The sequence below is a fragment of the Falco biarmicus genome, chromosome 3 (assembly GCF_023638135.1).
Source record: "Falco biarmicus isolate bFalBia1 chromosome 3, bFalBia1.pri, whole genome shotgun sequence".
NCBI classification, from domain to species: domain Eukaryota; kingdom Metazoa; phylum Chordata; class Aves; order Falconiformes; family Falconidae; genus Falco; species Falco biarmicus.
This window is the reverse complement of record NC_079290.1, coordinates 51,301,286-51,320,789: the sequence shown is the minus strand read 5'-3', so window position 1 is coordinate 51,320,789 and position 19,504 is coordinate 51,301,286. Positions and strand designations below refer to the sequence as shown.

Below are 19,504 nucleotides of genomic sequence, written 5' to 3'. Positions count from 1 at the left end.
AGGGACCAGAGGAGCCCACTTCCAGCCCAGGCACTCAAACCTGGGAGAACAGCACTAGTTTAGATGCTTGTCATAAGACTGGGGGGAGGCATGTCTTTGGGCTAGTGTGAATGCTCAACAGCATAAAAATTATGTTATATATATATTTTCTAGTTCAAATAGTTGAAAACTTTCTGCCACAATGTTGTGACCAAAAAAAACTGTTAGACTGTTAGGTCATCTACATACTGTTACCTGACTTTGTGCGATAAATCTGACCATACAGCCTTATGAAGAAAGCATCTTTATTCCCGTTCATTGAACCAGTTGCCATCTATGATGACTAACAATTCAATATATACACTGTGCAATACACGATCTGTTTTTATACTTGTCTTTAGAGAGATTGTAGTGAGAAGCTGCTTCAAAAAGGAAAAAGAAAGTTACTTGCCATGTCTTCATATAGAATGTGAAAAAGCTGGCCAGAGCTTCAGTTTCCTTTAACAGTGATATCGTAATTCTCTTCAGAAAGGTACAAGTGCAGGCAGGTTGTGGCAGCTCAAGTTTTATAATTCCATTTAATGAAATATTTCAAAATACTCCATTACAGTGCACCAAATTGTGCCGCTTCTGTGACCCTTATTTCCAACTGTTTCATAAATAAGTGCAAGACAGAGGGAAAAGGGAAGCCTGTCCACAGAGTTCCTCCAGTACAACCACATTCAATCCAGAGGTATTTTTGTTTAATTTATTATTCTCTTCTTGTTTGGACTTCCTCTAAATACTTTTCATGGATGGGTTAAATATAAACTGAAATACGTGAGACTTTTGCAGCAGCGTACCTGGTCTCAGATGTAGTATTTAACTTCATCAGTGAGATTGCTGTGTGCATGCCTACATCAAACTCGTCGTTCCCCTTCAAACACAGTCAGAACAGGCTTTTTAGCAACCCTTATTAAAAAAACAGCTGTCAGCCTTACTCGATGAGAGTCCTCAGGCAGTTAGGGAGTGCCTCTGTGGAGACCCAAGGCTCCCTGGGCTCAGGCAGGGCAGGGGCACGCTCCACCGCACCAGTGGGGAGGGAAGGCTGGAAGAGCCTCTGGTTCCAGCTGCTGCCCTGGACCGGTGCTGGAGGGCGCGTGAGCCTCCCTTCCCTGCAGGGCTCTTGGCAAAATCTCCAAACCAGCATTAACAGGGGTGACCTTGTGTCCTCTGCCTAACCTGAACCTTCAGCTGCTTGAACTGTGCCTGTAGCATGGTGTTCATCTGTGGGGTGGGACCTCAACATGCTCATTTGGTAGGTGGAATGTGCGTACTTTCAAACCCTAAGAAACTTTACAAGCCAGCGTGGCTTTTCTGCTTTGCGAAGAGGGGAAGCTGATGTGCAGGCTTGTCCCTTGGTACTCGTGGCAAGAGCTGCCAGGGGAAATCAGCCCTACGGACGCTGTGGTAGGCCAACTACTGTAGCGGGTGGTACAAACTTAAACCTTCTGAAGCTATTCACAAAGATATGACTAGTCAGTTCTCAGCTGGAAATATTAATAGGAGCTACTGATGTAAGGGTATGTTAACCGGGGGGGAAATGATCAGGCTAGCGATAAGGCCAGAGAAATGGTTTAAGAACTGAAGAAAGTGAACTTAAGGCTCAGCAGCCCAACTACGCTTCTGCCCTGCTTCTGGCAAGCAAGATATAACTACTTAATAAACACGGCAGTCCATCAATCACATCTCTCTGTGCAAGAAATGTAATCTAATGCTTACCTTGGGGAAAGCGGACAGATTGTTTCATTAGCGCTTCAAGGCCACAAAGTCCCTCTGGCTAAGGCAGCATATGAAAAGAGATGAAACTCAAATTCTTACTCCTTCCTCCAAAGCACACACAAAACCTACATGTAGATGAAGTGAGCAGTTTACATCTGCATGCAAATGTGTAATGTTTAAAAAAAGCTCTTCTTGTCTGTCTGGTTTTTTTGTCATTATCTAAAACCACAAGAATTTGTTTTGAGCACACAGGCAAATGATGATTTGCTTAGCATTTTGCACTCAGGTGATGTTTGACTAGTTTTGCAGTGAAATATGAGAATCTTCAAAGGTTTGTTGGCTAAATTTACTCTCAGCTGGTTACCTTTGTAGGGTATATTGCTTGTTGCTACTGAAATATCAACAGTGCGCTTATTGCTGCCTAGAAAATAAGTCTAAAGGCCAGTTGCTGCTGTACAGAGCCTGCATTTCTGACAGATACAGGTCAGCCTAGACTCATCTTGATGCTGGGGGGAAAAAAATCATGTTTCAAAAACACTTTACTGTATCCATAGCTTTCTGAGCTCTTTCTCTTCACACAATCATTTGAGGAGAGGAAAAGACTGAATAGGCATAAGCCCTTCAGGAGGCTGTATGGAAGAAATGAGTTGTGAGAAAATAAATAAGGAAAATGAACCAGGCAGTGCTGACTGAGTGGGAAGGACATACAGGGAGGGCTTGTATTGCTGGGTTCCCACTGGTGACTAGGCTGGGCAAAACCAGCGCTGGTTATAAACCATCAAAGATCTCATGTAACCCAGCATGGGTTTATCCAGGACTTTGGACACAGTGGCAAGGAGGAGGAAGACAACATGGCATTAGTGAAGAGAATACATATTAGCAGCAGAACAACCTGGTAAACGCTTCTCTGCTGGACAGGAATCTTCCTCTGAGATGAAGCATCTTGCTGCATAGCTCATGGTTGCAGTGGTTCAGATATCTGGATTATTCTATTCTTTGGTTATTTTAATCAGATTAATTCCAACTATTTATCACATCAGAAGAGCTGTGAATCTCCACGTCAAGTGTTACAGTCTGATCATAGCACAGGTGTTCACTCGTGGACACGTTTCTTCAAGGAAAAGATGTAAATGTTCAAGTGCTCACTCAGCTGCCTCCCCTAAAGAGAAATCATGGAGATTAACAACCAGGTTCGTACGTGCTTCACAATTCACTGTAGCTTTTCTGCCGGTCACAGAAGGGAGGACCCAACCACAGTCTTGGTGTACTTGGGGACCTGCAAGTACATAGGAACCTACAAGTATTCAAGCAAGAGCACTGTGGTCATTCCTTCCTCTTGTGGCACACTGATGGGAAGTTAAATCACTACAGACCAGACTCACAGATGACATAAACTGTGACTGACCTGGGCCCCCTTGGTCAGTAGTGACTTTTGAGCAGGTCTGACCTTCGCCAACTGGCCTATATTGATACTGGGGTAAAATCTACTATGATGCCAATGTCTGCTGGCAAAAGGCTTCTTTCAAAGGAAAATCGTTACATCCCAGTGCTGTACCTTAAATAAAAGATGCTGACCAGCTCCCTGTGAAATGAGATCTTTGCCATGCAAGGTGTTTTCTCTCAAAGCAAATCCCCATTAAGAAACCTTCCTAAGGACTGTTTGACAATAATCTTTAGAAAAGAGGGCATTAACTGAGGAAAAATGAATTTAAGCAGTAATTCATATGACAATAAATGACAAAACTGATATCTAACAGACACAAAAATGCACTGGTAAGACCGAATGAACTGGAAAACCATTTGTGAGATGGTTTTCTTGAGAGCTCTCTGTTAGCTTGAGAGATGCTAACAGAGGGCCAAGAAAAGACTAGAATTTGGGACAGTTATTTTGCTTGCAGATTCAAAGCAAAGTTAACCTTATTTTATGAATTCTACTCACGTCACTTTGCATTTTACCTTCCTATTTGTTCAGTCTAGTAACCTCAGAAAGAAGAAAGGGAAAAGAAGGGGTGGGAACATTCATGCTACGTGGGCAGAACGCTACATAAAACTAGTCCGTAAGTATTCTGATGGTGATGGTTTAAAGCCAAATCCAACTGGCTACATTGGAATAATTCAAGTCTCTGAAGTTGCTGCATGTGCAGAAAGGCACTGCCTGCTGTAAGCTGACTTTTTTACTTTAACCTTAGACTAAATAAAACAATTGGCTGAAAAAAGAAAAAAATCATAACTGAACATGCAGACTCCTGGGCACTGCCCCAGCTACACAGTATAGAAACCATTCCCAGACCCCATCTTCCTCCCCACCCCAGTGCAGCTCTCCTGTGGCTGCTTTGGAAGTGCCCACTCACCACACAGACACCGTAGTGCACGTGGGCAGCCGTGACCAGCACGGTGAACATGGCGAGCACCACTTCTTCCATCCAGCCCAGCAGCCCGGAGATGGCTGCACAGACCACCAGCGCCAGCGGGAAGAGGAACCAGTGGAAAAGCTCCGGCCGGGTGCTGCTCATCTGGCAGATGATCACTTTGCACTGTCGGAGCAAAAGGTGCGAGGTGAGAAGCGCTGGGTCAGCCCGGGAGTCTAGGCAAAAGTATGTCCATTTTCTCTGGGGGTTGCTTTTGATGAGGGGAGAACAAGGCTACAGTTCAAAATGGGGCTTGTTTCTGGTGAGAATACTGGTATAGATACACCTTTGTGCCTCGTTGTCTGTGAGTCTTAAAGGATTTATTACAAATAATTTAAAATAGCCACTTCTTTTCTGGATAGAGTGTTTTAACACGCTTTGCTTTACAAACCGAAGCACATCTTCACAAAAAGGGACCCTGTTTGCCACCTCCTGCTTTCACATAGGCTTGTAAAGTTGCGATCCCAAATCAAACGTGCCGCCACTTAATCACTGGGAGAGTGTACTGGTACTTCAATCACATAGCATGAGAGAAATATATTCTGGTTCATTGTTTAGAAGAGAGGGAAGGTAATATATGCCACTTTTAAATCCTGTTTTTCTTTTCTAGCACTCCTTCATGTGCTAGAATGCTAGCACACCATTTTTTTTTCTCCATCATGGCAGTGGACTCCCTGGAGATGTAGCTGGGGGCCCAGAGAAAGGGATCCCACTCAGAATGGCAGAAAAAAATGAATATATGGTGCATGGTTTGACTGAAAGCAATTAGCTTAATTTTAGTGAGTTCTTGAAATGTAATGAGATGAACTCAGTTAACATTCTGATTTTTCAAACCAGCTAAGCACACCTGAGTGTTTTACCTGGTTTAGACTCCTTAAGAAATGTGTCTCTCGCACACCATGTCCTTCACAAAAAAAAAAGAAATTTAGGCACATCTGAAATATGTTATCAATTTAAGTTTTGCTCAAAATTTAAATGTGGTTAAAGATAGATTTTATGTGTCAAAACAGTAGAAGCATGAAAAAATCATTCCCTGTGCAGTGCCTGAAATCCTAGGAGTCTGACCATAGGGAAAAATAATACTGTCTTTACTGTCTGTGCTATAGAAACTGAAGAATAAAAAAGTAAACCATGAAAAAATAATTAACATTCAATAATGCAAGAAGTAAGCATTTGTACTTAATGTAAATATTTTTGCTTACTATGCATTATCAGCATTGATTATGAATTTTTTGAATAACACTCTTTTTATGAGTCCTTTGGGAATTGTTCCAGAGGGTATCAGAAATTGCTAAAGCAATCTACATGCTATAGTTTTTCTGGCTGAATAATTGCACCTGTACATAGGTTGGATTTCACATTGTTTTAAACCATGATTACACCATGCTAAATATGGTACTCAATTTTTCATAAAGATCGCTTAGTAATATTTGGAGCAATTCACCTTCAGTGTATCACAGCACTGCAAAATGAACTACACTCTGCGCTTCTCCCTCAGTTCCTTATTCCCCCTGGTCCTGAAGCACTGACTTACACTACAAGTGAGGTAAAAACGGCATGAGGAGATGGAAGCGCTGCAGTGTGGAGAGGCAGACTGGAAAGAAAAAGTAAGGCTGTAGGACTATGCTCTGTGCTTTTCCATGTGCCTCATCTACACCTTGCAGTGCTACCCTGGCCCCACTGAATTTAAGCCTCTAGCGGCTGTGGTTTTGTGCCCCTGGGGAGGTCCTTGGTGTCTTCTCTCTTACCATCTCTCCTGGGAGGTTCCTCATGAAGCATCTCCCGAGTCTGAGCTGCCCCTGCTTGTCAGCCGGCCACCAAGTCGGCCACGGATCTCCTGCTATGGTGCTGGCTGAAGGTCCCCTCCATGGCCTTACCCATGCCATCCCTTCCTCCTGGGCTCAGACACTGCCCCTGAGGGCTTCCCCAGCAGCAGCTGTGGTGGCTGTGCTCTGCGGTGACATGGTCAGACCTGGGTATTGCTGAGACTTGCCCTCTCAAAGCAAGGTCTGGGCTGCTCGGCAAGAGGGGTGGTCAACCCACAGGCAGTCCCGCTGCTGGCCATGGGGACTGGGAAAATAAGTCCTCCTCTCACAGATAAGCACATTTCCTTTTTGAGGCCTATTTTTCCTCAATTTAGCCAAAAATGCCGGAAATGGCCTGTCTTTCTGCTTGCTCGGTCACCTTCCCTATTCATCCTGACACTGCACAGCTACGAGGCTGGGTCTGAGACCAGGCATTTAGCTCAGGGGATCTGCTGGACAGCAAAATACATTGTCAAAGGCACGAGAAGTTCAGGACACTGGCAGGCAGAGGAACACGGGCTGCAGCTTGTGGTCTACAGAGCAGATAATGGAAACCCAGCGTGTCAGACTCTCACAGAGAAGGAAAGCACTGCCATGACAAGCCTTACTCTGATGCTGGAGGAGATGTGTTTAAGGGACCAGAGGAGGTGAAAGGAAATACAAGCTTGTTTTTAATTTTTAAAATGTTATAAATTCCAACTAACACCCATACATTTTTAATGCTTGCTTTTAAAATGTTAAAAATTTCAAGTAACTCATACATTTTTAATTCATGTGAGCCTCTAACACTGCAGTAGATGTTTTGGTAAAAGAAAAAACATGGCCTGAAGAATATGCATTCCACTCCATGTCTAACAAACAGCAGTCTACAAAGAAACTTCTGGTTTGCCTTACTATTTTCCTTCTGCAAGCATCCTGTCACAATTTCTCTGGGTTGGTTAAGATGTATGTGCAGAACCTGCCATCTGCCAAGCTCTGAAAGCACTTTCCCTACTGGTATGAAATACCTGTAGTTCTCATTTTGGAATCTACAATGTTGTCTTAAGAAAAAGGGGTAGATTGGGTAATGGAAAATGCATACAATAGAATTTACACAGCTGAAAATAACCTAACTTCCGTGAGATTAAGTCCTTAAGATGGAACTGTTTGATCTGTGACCCTGGGAAATGTACATTTATAGTATACATCTAACAAACTTCACAATTATGATTTCTTTTCCATTCCTGAATACAAATTTCTAGAGGGGTTATGTGTTCTCTTTTAAAATCCCACATTTTCAAAGCTCTCAAAAGGCACCTCAAGCCTTTGACTTTTTAAATTGGATGTAGCATTGCTCAGTGACACAATTTTAGATGGTGTTGGAGACTATTTTCCTAAAATTACACTAGTCACTACCCTTCGGACTGCTTTAGAATTAAATGGAGGAACGCCTTTTTGTTTGGCTGCAGCTCCCTTGCCTCTCTCCAGGCAAGAAGAGAGGCAAATGGCCTCACCCAGAGAAGAAAGCCCTGGGTTAACTGCAGTGCTCAGTGTTACTGTCTGTCTGCCAATGTTGTTACTTCACCGAGGTTTATGCTGCCTCACAGGCGTTAAAGGAGGGAAATGGGTCACAATGATGTGGTATAGGAGAAACTAATCTGTGGGCAGACAGCTATTGCAAGGCCCCTGCATCTCTTCACATCTTTGCCTAAAAATGCTGTCAGTGGTATGTTTTTATTCCAAATGGTGAAGGGAAAATGTGGAATCAGCTGAACTGCAGGATACATGTACCACACTAATAGGCACAACAGCTGGAAAAGGCTGCAACCCCCCTACTCTTGCTGGTAAATCTGTACCTGCATTGAGCTTTCTTTTACTTAGACAAGTCCCTAGTTCTGCCTATATGTTGGGGAATATCTGTTATATTTCTGGAAGTAAGGCCTGCCCAGGGTTTTCATAAACCCTCAGGGAAAAAACCAGAACCCTCATAAAAATGTTATGCTGTGGTGGAGTAGGTATTGCAGTATTGTAAGTGTCCCTAGTCCAGACAACTGCCATGGTGTGTGTTTATCAGTCAGAGCATAACACAGAGGTAGAAGAGCTGTGTGATTCTGCTGAGCTTTAGCTACAGTTTCTGGGCCCTTCTGTTTATTCACATAAAAATAGAAAGCTATCTCTAAATAATACCGCCACCACAAACATACTTACAATAACGTTTGAGAAAGCAACCCCAACCATCCATAAAAACAGTCTCGGTTGCTTTGCTAATATGTTGCCTGGAGATAAAACCACCCAGACTGTGAGAAGAATGAACAGCAACAGAGGTGACACAAGAGGTAGGAGTCCTTCATACAAAGAATCGTTCTTCAGTGTTTTCTTTAAACGTGCTCTGTAAATAAATACAATGATTTTATAAAGTAAGGAAATTTATCTGTTCTATTTCCACACAGTAATTTCAAACTCTAGCCTAAACTCGGCCCAAGAATTCACCTTGCAACACAACTACCTGTGTAAATGTGCTAGATACCCAGACATTTTACAAGAAATTGTAAGATACCCAAGTAACATTTATTTCTGGGGTAAATTATACTGGTTTATTCACATAGCTTCTGACCAGCTTCACCCACTCATCATTGCTTGACAATGGACCACACAAAAAAGTGAGCTGCAGTATTCTGTTGAAGTTGTCATCCAAAGGCACAGCATGCAGGCTTGCTGTGAATTCAAAATCTGTATATTTTTTGGAGGATGAAACTTCTGACATGAGACATGAAATTACTTCAGATATATACACCATGTTTTCAGTGGCAACTGAATCAAGCATATGGCTGGCAGGCATTGCTGTTGTTTAGGTCTAGAGGTGATGCTGCTAGACAATCCTGTACTGTTGCCAAAGTACAGCCTAAAGGGGAGGCCTTTTTTGCTAATTAAGAGTACAGGAAAATAAATAATGCATTGTGTTTTCTTGGATGTTGTAAGCTCCCTTTTAAAGATAGTACTTTTAACGGTAGTTAAATGACCGTATTTTCTGTCAGCTAGGTTAAAAGGTAACTGTAAGATCAACAGCTTTTGCATGTATCTTGCATCTTTCTCATTCAGGCAAAACTCAATGAGAGGTTATACAAGAAGCAGGAGGTTTAATTTACTAAAGTTCAGTACCATTATACCACTTCTTCATACCAATAGTTCAGAAGAGCAATTCTGTGCTTGAAGTGTACTGGGAAATGTCCTGTTTAAAATCTCTGAACATGTGTATTTATAGAAACAGCGACAGAAAAATCCAATAAATATCTTTCTCATTCCAAAAAAAATTTTCTTCTGATAAAATAACAACTGAGAACAGGCAGCAGGATGAAGAAAGAGAGGATGATTGGAAAACTCAAATTCCTCATGACCAAATAGCTTCTGTGTGCATCCCTCAAGCAAGCTTGACTGGATGTTTAAAATTACTGTGCTCTTCTGTTCAGAGGAATGATAAATGCACCGGAAGGCTTGAAAGAAGCTATGTCGAATGATGACTCAAAAAGTCACTAAACAAACAGAAAACATTAAACAGAAGTCCTGACATGAGAGAAAACAAAGCAAAACCTAAATGTTCATCGGGGTAAATGCTGTTACTGCCAGGGACTGACATGCCAAAGGGGCTGTCCTCCCCCTAGTCCTCCCTAAACCAGAGTCCCCTGCACCAGCGGTCCCCAGCCTGCTCCCACGGCTGCTCCCAGCACCCTGCCCCAACACCCAGCCTCTCTGTAGGTCCTCACCCTTTCCTGCCCCCCGCCTCCTGCCCCTCCGCTCCTCCTGCCCCAAACTCGGGGCTATTCAGGCTTTTAGTTACTACACTGAGCACTGTGACATGAAAAGGGATGCGTAGGAGCGATGTGTTATTGTCTTATAGTCTCTCCAAAATTTAAACGTTAATATTAACTTCCACTAATTCCTGAAGACAGTCAGCGACAGTCCCTCCTCCAGGACACTTAGGGCCTGAGACCTGATGTGACAGATGAGTGAAATGAGCTAGCAAACACTAACGGAAAGCAGGCCAGCATTAATAAAAATAGGCCATCGGGGTATAAACTAGCCATGTATAAAATTCCTAGGTGCATCAAGCCAGCTCTTAGATGCAATCACAGCGTGCCACCTGTCTAGCTTGTATCTGATGGCAATTATCTGCAGACTCCACACAGAGGAGAATTTTACAGAAGGATCTGGGAGACATCATGGAGTGCAGAATGATCAGCTACAGAATTTTACTTAGCACAGGCAGAAGTTACAAATCACATTTGACTGCAAATAAAATGCAGTATTTTTAACTACATAGCCTCCATCAGTTTACTGTGCAGAACCAGTGTGAGACTGCCTGGAGAACGGGAAGTGAAAGGAAAAGCAGAGGAGTTACAAACATGGAAAAGAAACGGGTCAGATTCTGAAAATTGGCCAGAAAAACATTTTACTACATTATCAGGACAGCATCTGGCTGAAAGCTACTTCAATCATTACATTTATTGCTCAAGTGAGGAAACCATTCAAATACAAAAAATTAAAGGGGGAGGGGGAACAAACAAACAACTTAATTATCTTACCTGTGAATGTTGTATAGTGTTTGTGGAAATGAAAGAAATAAACTGAAACCTGGAAGAGAAAAAGGTTCATAATATCAAATATCAAATAATGATATACAGTCCTGTTCATTACTGATCTTAGAGCTTTCCCATAGGATAACAGACCTACTGCACTATTTTAAAAATGAGTTGGTATTTCTGTACTCATTAGAGGATACAAACTGAGTTTGGAGGCTTTTAGCAATAATAAAACTTTCCTCATTTTTCCAAATGTTAGCTGCTAGATATAGTTGCTGTTACAGATTTTCTTGTGTAATGAGTGATGAGACCAGAAAGATTTTTTTTCATTCTGATGCAGTAAGTAGGTAGGATCAGTTATTTGTCATACAGGTTCCTTTGCTAGACCCAAGAAAGATCAAAGCCCCATTTTGCATGAGCTTCTCTCTGTTGAAAAAAAACAGAGAAAATGCTTTTCATGGAGGAAAAAACCGAGTCTGACACCAAAAGCCTTCCAATGGAATACATAAAGGCAATTAACTTCAAACGGGTCTGCCTATATTACTGGGGAAATAACAGTTTATATTTCAATATACTAAAGTTCAACTAATGATCTGCTTTGCTGATAAAATAGCTGAAATTAATTCATTTTCATGATAAAGCCATCATTTGAATGAGTAATGTTTTTTACTCATTTTTTTAATACTGGAGCTCAGTTTTAACCCACAAAGGATAAGGAATTTGCCCGTGCTAACACCGCATCTACCTGCACTGCTGCTAGTATTACCAACACGTGCCAGCAACCCTAGAGCTGCCTAAAGTTGTACCCTGTCTAAGACCCACATCCAGAATACATTGGTCCACCCAATGGTCAAAGAAAACCTCCAGCAACAAGTGGAAGTTCAAGATCTAAACAAAAAGCCACAGTATCAGTCAGCCTAACTGGGTGAAAATATCTGTGTATACAGACTTTTTAAATCTCTGTGTTTCCCTGCAGAGCTCTTTGGGTTTGGGTGGTTGGTTATTTTCCCCACTTTCTATGTAGCAAGGGCTTTTCCCCATTTGTTTGCTGCTCGGAGATTGCTCTGGGTAGCATATTTCTGCCTAGCTTTTGTATTATAAGGCATGAAGATTGGGTTTGGTGCACTAAATTAATACATATTTAATATTTCGTAATGGTCAAGAAAAGCACTCTAATGATGTAAACCTCCTTTTTTTCACCTTAAAAAGATCTTGTTTAAGAAACGCAGCGTACTGTTTGTACAGAAAAGTAGCAAACTTTAATCTCGCTACTAGAAATAATTATTGGAAATACAGAAGAATAAGAATGAATAGAGGAAAGAACTGATTTTGGATGACTTAGTACTGGGGCTAACGTGGCATAGCAGTCTTGAGAAACATCAACGTTTACCATTCAGTCTTCATCAAAGACACACCCAAGTATTTAGCACACTCTGGCCACAGTGGCAACTCAAGAGAAGGAAAACCAAAAAAAAAAAAAGCAAGAATAGTGGAGATAAGAATTGTTGGAAAACAGAATTAGTAAAAAGGGGTGCAATAGATAATATATTTCTCCAGTCTTTCTGGTTATCTTTTAAAGAGGAGGAAACAAAAAATTAGAAAGAAAGAATATCCAGCCTGTAAATAATTTTGGGTATTGCATTTTTATGTGTTTACTTCTTGGTTTTGCTTTTTAAAACAAGTAAGAGAAACAGCTCTGCATCTTTACCATTGCAGAAACTCCGTATCAAACAGCTGAAGGAGGTGCAATTGAAGTAATATCCCAAGTATTTTGTAAATATATTTCTAAAATTCACAGTCTTAGTGCCTTCAGAGTGATTTGTGTTTAATGTGCACTCCGGTTAGCTATGTTTTCTATTAGGCAGGGAGGGCTAGTTCAATAAAATCTTGAGTTACGTACAGCAGTTCCAACATCTGTATCACATTAGAGCAGACATGAGACAAAACATTGACTCTTGAGGTTAAATCTAAATTTCCTGCTGCAATCCTGAAGTTTTGATTTGTTAGGAGAAAAGCAACCGAGAGGAACAGAAATAGAGACTAGAACTAGAAATAGAATTCAAAGAGCAATGGTTGCCAACAATTTGTTATTTTTATGAAGTGCCATTTTAGTTAGAAATAACACACTGACCACAAACAATCCCCCAGCTAGCTAAAAGCCACTTTCCGAATGGGGCAGTTACACCAGTTACTCCTCTGTACTTTTATATGGCTTCACTTTATACAGAGTGAGAGCTGAGGATGCAGTAGGGAAAGCAAAGGGTGTTCCCCTGTTGCTTATGGGATTTTCACAATTCCATCATTTCCTACAACATGTTGCTTTCCCATCTTTTTTTAGCTAAGGAGGCCTGGCTTGGGGGCTGCTTTTGGTACTCATTAAGTCTGCTTTTTTAATTGGCATTAAGGATCCCTTTTGTGCCCAGGAGCTAAACTGCTGCTTCCGCATTGCTGCCATTCCCTGCTGGTCTGGGGAACAAAAGGTGCAGCCTGGAAAGCAAACCCACTGCTGTCCCTCTGGCGCTCAGCCACCCAGGCACTGCCCAACTGATGATGATGGAGCTTTTTTTTTTTTCATGTCCTAAAAGCACATATTTTATTTTAAAATCATTAAAAAATCAAGTTTAGTGCATTAGTAACACCTTACAGAAAGTTGAAATTCCTCAAGTGTTATTAGAAGTATTACTGCTCTTCCGGTATTTTTAAATTTCTCCATTAATATTATCCCCCATTTTCCAGCTGATTTGAATTCTGAGACCCAAATGGAAGAACACAGGCCTGTATTAAAGGCAGAAATACTAAAGCACAGATGGGTGGCACAGATACAGACAGGGAATTCTTGTGTCATTCTAGGCTGAAGGTGTCAAGCCCAAATCCTTGGATTTAGGTACAATCCTATGGTCAGTCCTATGCCTTGTGCTATCTTGACTCCCTTTTCAGAAAAATTAGCATTTGCAAAGCTCTTTATCAGGAATTAATTTGCCCTTATTAAAAAAAACCACCCAACCTAAAACAAAAGCCCAAACCCAATGCATTCAGAAATTCAGGATTAGCCACATGTAAGAAATAAAGGCATTATCTTGTTTTCCAAATAGATATATACATAAACACACTGATACATACATACACATATGTATATAGATATTTACACACATGTGTAAAGAGAATCAAAGAGAGAACTCCCATCAATTTTAGTCACAACTTCAGATTTCATTTGGTGCTTTCAAATTCAATTCCCAACAGTAGGATGTTGTGTGACATAGCTGAGTGAATTAAAAGAAAAAAAAAAAAGCTAGCATGTGATGGATACCATGGTACATTTGTGTCCTATATTACTCTAGACTAACAGCAGTGTATTTAAGTTTAGTTGTATGAGGGCATCTTAAACCCTCATGTAACTAAACTTAAGAGTACTGCGGACCTGAGACAGTCAGGTCGTTTCCGTTCCACACTGCAGTTAACTTCGCGTGGCTGCCGTACCTGAGCTAATTTAGGCATTTCTGCAAAATACAGACTTAGTCGTTGTAGAGAAAAAGAGGGTTCAGCCAGAAATGAACTGCTGACACTACTTGCAGTTCTAGAAAATGCTATTTCGGTAACCAGGAGAAGAGCACCACACTGGCGTTCGGACAAAGGTAGAAAGACTACCGCAGGTAGCCAGGCTCCTGAACACACTGAACTTCACATACTGTGAGCACCACTAAATAAAGAAGCAACTCCAAGCAAGTAGCCAAGACACCTAAACCACTACTTGTAAACAAGTTATACTGCTTCAAAGGAAGAACAACATTTATCTTAGTTGTTTATCTCCCTCACACCTTTGCTATTGGAAATCGTGTTTGTTGGCAAGTCCCTGGCAAGTGAACCATCCTTAAACTGTCCTAAGAAAAGCTTTGAAATATTATTTGTTAAGAATTGGCTCTTCCTGATACCTAAAAGTTCAAAAATTACACAGTGCAATACAGAGATGTAATTATAGGTGAACACCATACTGGAAACTGTGGGAATTCATTCAGAAAAGTACCCTTCCACATCTGCTGTGCTCCCCCAAAAAAAGACTCCCCCCTATTTGGGAAGCAGTGAAGAGGTCTGTGCAAAGCTTCTCATGGGCATACTGCAGAAGTCGAGCTCAGTAAAAATCAACTCTTTAACAGCAGGCAGTTGTAGCTGCACTTCAACCTACAAATGAAATACTATCATCCTACTCTCTTTTTCTTCAATTGCCCACACCTTCACATGGCTTTCTTTGACATACTGCTTGGCCTTTCTATCTCTAGGTGAATAATTCATCATAGTCAATGCTTGCTTTAAAGAAACGGGATGTTATCATTTACCTTTCTTAGCCACCACAGAAAAAATTGTGATTAAAACTATTTAGGCATCAGTATTAGTTTGGGAAAATCTTTAAACAATTTTCTATGGTTTTTTTCAAAATTTCTTCCACATTTAGAGCAGCTAGACACGTGAAAATAACACACTGAATGTTTAGCACGCTGATCAGCGCTTGGAAGCAAGCTTCAACAAAAGGTGAACATTTAAAAGTATTTGTAACTGGAACAGCAGCTCTTTACGGAACAGTGTGATTTTCTCAGGCATATCTTGAGAAGGCAACTCTTTTAGTTGCTTATGCAAACAGATAACTGCATATTGAGCTGTCCACTAACTATAAAATTATGTTTTATTATTATATAAAATGGCAAACTTAAAACCACTTAGTAATTGGGGGAGAAAAAAGCTTAGAAAATGAGTATATAATTTTCAGACTTAATTGAGCCTGTAAAGTCTGAATACATTAAGCAATTTAAGGACAGAAGAAAAATACACCTAAACATATCAACACAGTATGAATTGAATTTTACAGGGATTAACAGCACAGTGTAAACATGAGCACTGTATTCATGCACAAAGTTGATATATGTTTTGGACATTTAGCATCTAAGATACTTCTTGAGTATAAAGATTGTAAAGGGATGCATTTATCATGCCTGTTGATTTCATAGCTTATTTTCAGTGTCTAAGGAAATACACACCGCATTTATCTCTCTTGAACTGAGCTGTAAGCTAACAATTAGCATTTGGAGGGATTTAGCACAGCCTGAGAAATTAGTTTATGGATATAGATGTTTCTTTTACGTGTTCCTGTTCACACAGCACGTACACATCATTCTCTTTTTCTGGGCACAGGAAGAATCAAGGACCAGGGAAACAGAGCCTTCACTTGTAAAGTCCAGACTGACTTGCAGAAAGCCTCTGCCAGGTGAGCTCCTTTGTTTGACTTTTTGTTGGGGCTCCCACCACCCGTGAGACGACTCCTTGCAGCTAACAGCACCAAACCCATTCCCACTTGTAATCAGCATCCCGTGACACTGCTCTGCCTCCGGCCTTCAGCGCTCCAGTTTTCTGGGTTATTGTTCTGACTGGTTCGGATGAGTTACTCCAAACATGAACTCAGCTGCTTTTTATATATATCTTGGGTGACAGGTGAGCATTTCACACCCTTTACTTCAATGAAGTCTCATACAATCTGTCTCAACAATGCTTTAATAAATGTTAAATTGGTGACAGACACATAACATAGAAGCCAACTCATGTTAACCAGACTTTTCAAAACAAGGCTAGTCAAAGCCTGTTGGAGTGATAACGTTTTGAAAACCTATCACATAACATTTAATCATTCAACTATCCATCAGTAAGGCAGAACCATCAGCCACTTTGCAATGGGAACTATAGGAAATCACTACAGAATGACTTACCCCTATGAGGCAGAAAGAATTTATGATTTGACCATGCCCTCCTAAACATTTTCTGACACTGAAAAAAAGAGCAGGCTGCTGTATAATTAACCACTGCAAGGACTTCTGTGTCTTCCTTTGACACACAGGACACACTGCAAGGACAAGGCGCTGTTTTTTAGACAGACAACTGTGCTTTCCCACTATGACAGGATTCAAATACTTGACATGTTTCAAATGTTGTGGCTTAGCTCATCATTAGTTTTTTGTTGCTACTATGTTTTCATTTATTTATTTATTTACTCTTCATTTTATATACTTAAGTAGCTCAGAGAAGGAGTGAACCTCAAGGAACACACTCTGCAAAAGTCAGCGTAGAACTCAATCCAATACACATCACAGGAAAAAATTCTGAATGCTTTGGCCCCATCTCTAAAAGAAAGTTCAAGATTCAGATCTCTGACAGATGTTATTACTCCATTCACATTTCAAGTTCAAACTTGTACTTTGAAAATTTGTCTCAGCTTTGCCACAGCCTTCAGTAGCCAGATCTGGGCACTGTTGACCAGATCGACTGGACTCAAATGTGCCACCATGTCTTGATTACGGAAATGTCTGCCCCAAGTGACACACACTGATGCAGTACAACATATCCACTCTATGGTCTGGTGGTCCTTTAACCACAAAGCTTATTCTTGTGGTTACAATTAATACCGAGGAGGAGCAGGAATCTTCCTGTGCATCCAGGAGTCGTGTTTCCAACCTGGCTTCCTAAGGGATGAAGCTAATGTGATAACACTTTAATTGTTTGTGTGCATCCCACCGTAACTTCTGAGCTCTCTGGACAAATTTAGTAGACTGAAATAAATTTTCAGTGAGTTTCAAGGAAATGAACAGTCAGGTAGAGGAGAAAAGACATATAAATGTCTCCAGCGAGGACAGGATTGCAGACCAAACTCAAATATTATTAGACACAATAAAATCTATCTTAGAGAGCAAGTATGAACGTCCCAAGAATGGGAAATGCTTCATTCAGAACATGCACCTATTACAGGTCATCTGATTGCAATGTGAGACAAAACCCATCATCAATTAGTAATGCTGATCCCTGAACTACTGATGTTTACCTGTCAGTCAAAATCTTATGAAGTCTATAGCATCATTTGTGGTACTAGACTTTATGTGGGGAATTGACTGTTTTAAAATGTGTACTGTAAATATTTTATATTGCTCTCAACCTGACAGCAGAGTGACAGGGAATGCTAGGCATTTGGGATACCCTGGAGGGGCGAAAATAAATGAGAGCTCTCACCCCAGTGCTGCCCTTTGAAGGGACTCTAGTTAGGCAGGTAACACTATGGGACAATTGAGGTTAAATCCCAAGAGAGCTTTGGGAGTGCCATCCGCAGGAGCCTGGCTGAGAGCAGAAGTGATTAGTTCCAGCTGCGCACACAGGCACATACCTTTGGAAAGGTCTGGCTGCTATCCTGCTAGGAGAGAAAAGGCATTTCTGTCTAGCAGCCAGGACAACACAATCTGGAAACAGGAGAATGGCCGCCTTCGTCTGTTTGGTGTCCAGCTAGGTGTGTGTTTTGGAGCTGCAGGATGGAATTGCATTCACTGCCTGTGAAAATTATGGGGTTTTGTTCACTGGGTAGCTGAAAAATTCCCATAAAATACTATGCAGAAGTTTCTCTGCTTCACAAGGGAGTCCTCTGAGGTCACTGTTCAGCAGCCCAAAGTTTGACCTTCCCACAGGTGTTCACAGTGTGCTAGACAGTTCCCAGGGACATACGTAAAGCTCTCTTTTGGGAGGCTTTCCTAAGACATCTAATCTAAACACTGGTATTGCTGCACTTTTATGTATATCTTTGTGTGTTCTGGCACCTGATAAAAATCCCATTATTTTCAGCAAGTGAGTGTCACCTGGCAATACCACAGCTTCCTCCAAGGAGGTGCTTTTGCAGAGTTCATCTTTAGGTTATACGTGGGCTGTTCTTTTTCTTGCCCCCCACCCCCGAAACTCCAGGAAAAACATCTGAAAAACTCCACTCTTGTGCATATCATTTGGACTTCTTCCCACTACATAAGGTACTAGCTAAAGCCCAGCTGTTCTTGGAGAAGTGGCGGCTCAGCAGCTGAACTCCTGTTGTGTACAGAACAGTAAAACCACAGAATGAATGCCAAGTATTGATGGAGCAGCTACAGGTTCATTGTTAGAAGGACCACTAGTGACTACTAAATGCCATCAGATGGTTAAGGACAGCCAGTTATGGTTTAATGGCTCCTCTCAGGGTCCTGGGAAGCTAACTCATAAAAAAACAACAGAGGCCCACTACATCACTTTGCTTTTTAACTAGCCACAAAAGTTATGTGCCTAGTTTTATATATATCTCTGAGCACGCCGGAGCGTGGGCTCTCTGATACAAATGGATCTGACTGAGCAGGACACGCTGCATCCTCTCTAAGGGAGAGAATGATTTAATCTTCCCCGCTGCACAGCCCTTGGTGTGGGTTAGACTGATACTTTTTCTGCAATCACAGTGGCATCCTGCAATTTACTACAAGCTTCTAAAAACTCTCTATATTGATATTCACCACACATAGGTTATCCAGCGATAACCACCTTCATCACTATTGCTGAGCTGAGGTTCAAACCTGTGGTGAAACGGCAGTGCTTTATGGATCAGCATGATCCTCAGTGGAAGGATTCTACTTTTTTAATACTTAAATTTAGCACCTGTTTTTAAGAGATTTACTAAGCACTGTGACACTTTTGTAATATAGAGTCAACCAAGATAATCTCTTGCCCATATTTAACTATAATTAAGCTGCAAAAGTTGCCCTGTTAATGCCCTTGTGGATAGCGTGTGAGAGACAGTATTTTTAAATAAATCTTTTGGCTCTTACATCTGCTCTGCTTGAGACAATGATGGAAGAAATACTCAGTTCTCTGCTCATGGAGCCATTCATGCAAGCACACTATGTGAGACAGAAGCAGTAACTCTTTCTAATGCTAATGCAGTAGTGCATCAAACCTTCTTTTGCAGCTGCTTTTAGTGGAGTATGAAAAAGGATGCTCGCTTCTGCAGATTTGATGACGTTGACATGCTTCCCTACCACAAACCTTCCTAACATGTTGAACAGTTTGAATTAAACCTTCATCCATGGCTTCCCAAGCACAAGAGAAGCCATCAGTGTACTACTCACTGAACAGGCTGTCATGTGCCTCGGTGACAGGAACAAAAGCAGCAATGCACATAGCA

The 19,504-nt window shown here is 41.3% G+C and overlaps 1 protein-coding gene across 2 annotated transcripts in view; it reads right to left on the bottom strand.

The window, feature by feature from the left end:
- Positions 1 to 267: 267 nt before the first annotated feature.
- The window catches only part of LOC130145708 (ethanolaminephosphotransferase 1-like), a 57,751-nt gene continuing 38,514 nt past the window's right edge, over positions 268 to 19,504 (bottom strand). Inside the window, exons 7-11 of one of the 2 annotated variants that reach the window (XR_008820649.1) lie at positions 10,513 to 10,561; positions 8,141 to 8,321; positions 4,092 to 4,274; positions 2,633 to 2,899; positions 268 to 1,865 (exon numbers count right to left, since the gene is read on the bottom strand). Coding sequence is in view for 1 of the 2 variants with exons in the window: in XM_056330940.1 (XP_056186915.1) it covers positions 2,834 to 2,899; positions 4,092 to 4,274; positions 8,141 to 8,321; positions 10,513 to 10,561 (479 nt within the window). In the remaining variant the exon portion in view is untranslated. Of the gene's footprint in view, positions 2,900 to 4,091; positions 4,275 to 8,140; positions 8,322 to 10,512; positions 10,562 to 19,504 lie in introns of both variants that reach the window. The other variant, XM_056330940.1, reaches the window with a different exon arrangement.